Source organism: Pygoscelis adeliae, unplaced genomic scaffold, assembly GCF_000699105.1.
Source record: "Pygoscelis adeliae isolate BGI_AS28 unplaced genomic scaffold, ASM69910v1 Scaffold114, whole genome shotgun sequence".
Taxonomy (NCBI): domain Eukaryota; kingdom Metazoa; phylum Chordata; class Aves; order Sphenisciformes; family Spheniscidae; genus Pygoscelis; species Pygoscelis adeliae.
The window spans coordinates 3,922,340-3,922,910 of record NW_008824587.1 but is presented as its reverse complement, the minus strand read 5'-3'; the positions used below and the strand labels follow the sequence as shown (position 1 = coordinate 3,922,910).

Genomic DNA, 571 nt, shown 5'->3' with positions numbered 1-571 from the left:
ACTCCCATGCTGGAAGTCCGGGGGGGGTCCCTGGCCTGATCCCCCTCCCTGCCTCTCCCCAGGACTTCAGCGAGCGCTACGTGCACACGGGCGTGGGGCGGCTCTCGGGGGGCTCGGTGCAGAGCTTCCTCCAGGACGGGCGCATCATCCATGCCCACTGCGATCACACCATCGTGTACGACCCCTCCACGGGTCTGCAGCCCCCCCGGGTGCAGCACGTCCGGGCCAGTGCTGTCGAAGCCTCCTTCGACCCGGCCTTGGAGGAGCTCCGCTTCCAGCTCCGTGCCTCGCTGGATGCAGGTATAACAAGGGTGTTCCCAGGGATGGGGACGGAGATACCGGGATCCTGGGTGGCTGTGAGGATGCAAAGGCCACATCCCTGCAGTGACATGTCCCTTCTCAGCCATCTCTGCTTGATTCCCAGGGGCCAACAGAGACCAGTGCCCACCGGGATTCATCCTGGGCCCTCAGCAGCTGTACTGCCTTGGTACGGACCCTCCCAAGGGGGGCATGAGGAGGGTGAGGGGCACCTGCTGCGTGGTGCCACCTCCCTGTGCCCTCTGCTCACCAG

General features: G+C 65.8%; 1 protein-coding gene across 1 annotated transcript in view; it reads left to right on the top strand.

Annotated features, from left to right (window-relative positions):
* The window catches only part of HMCN2 (hemicentin 2), a 42,945-nt gene that overhangs the window by 41,042 nt on the left and 1,332 nt on the right, over positions 1 to 571 (top strand). The window contains exons 75-76 of the mRNA XM_009322185.1: positions 17 to 300; positions 425 to 487. Of these exons, the coding sequence (XP_009320460.1) occupies positions 17 to 300; positions 425 to 487 (347 nt within the window). The remainder of the gene's footprint in view (positions 1 to 16; positions 301 to 424; positions 488 to 571) is intronic.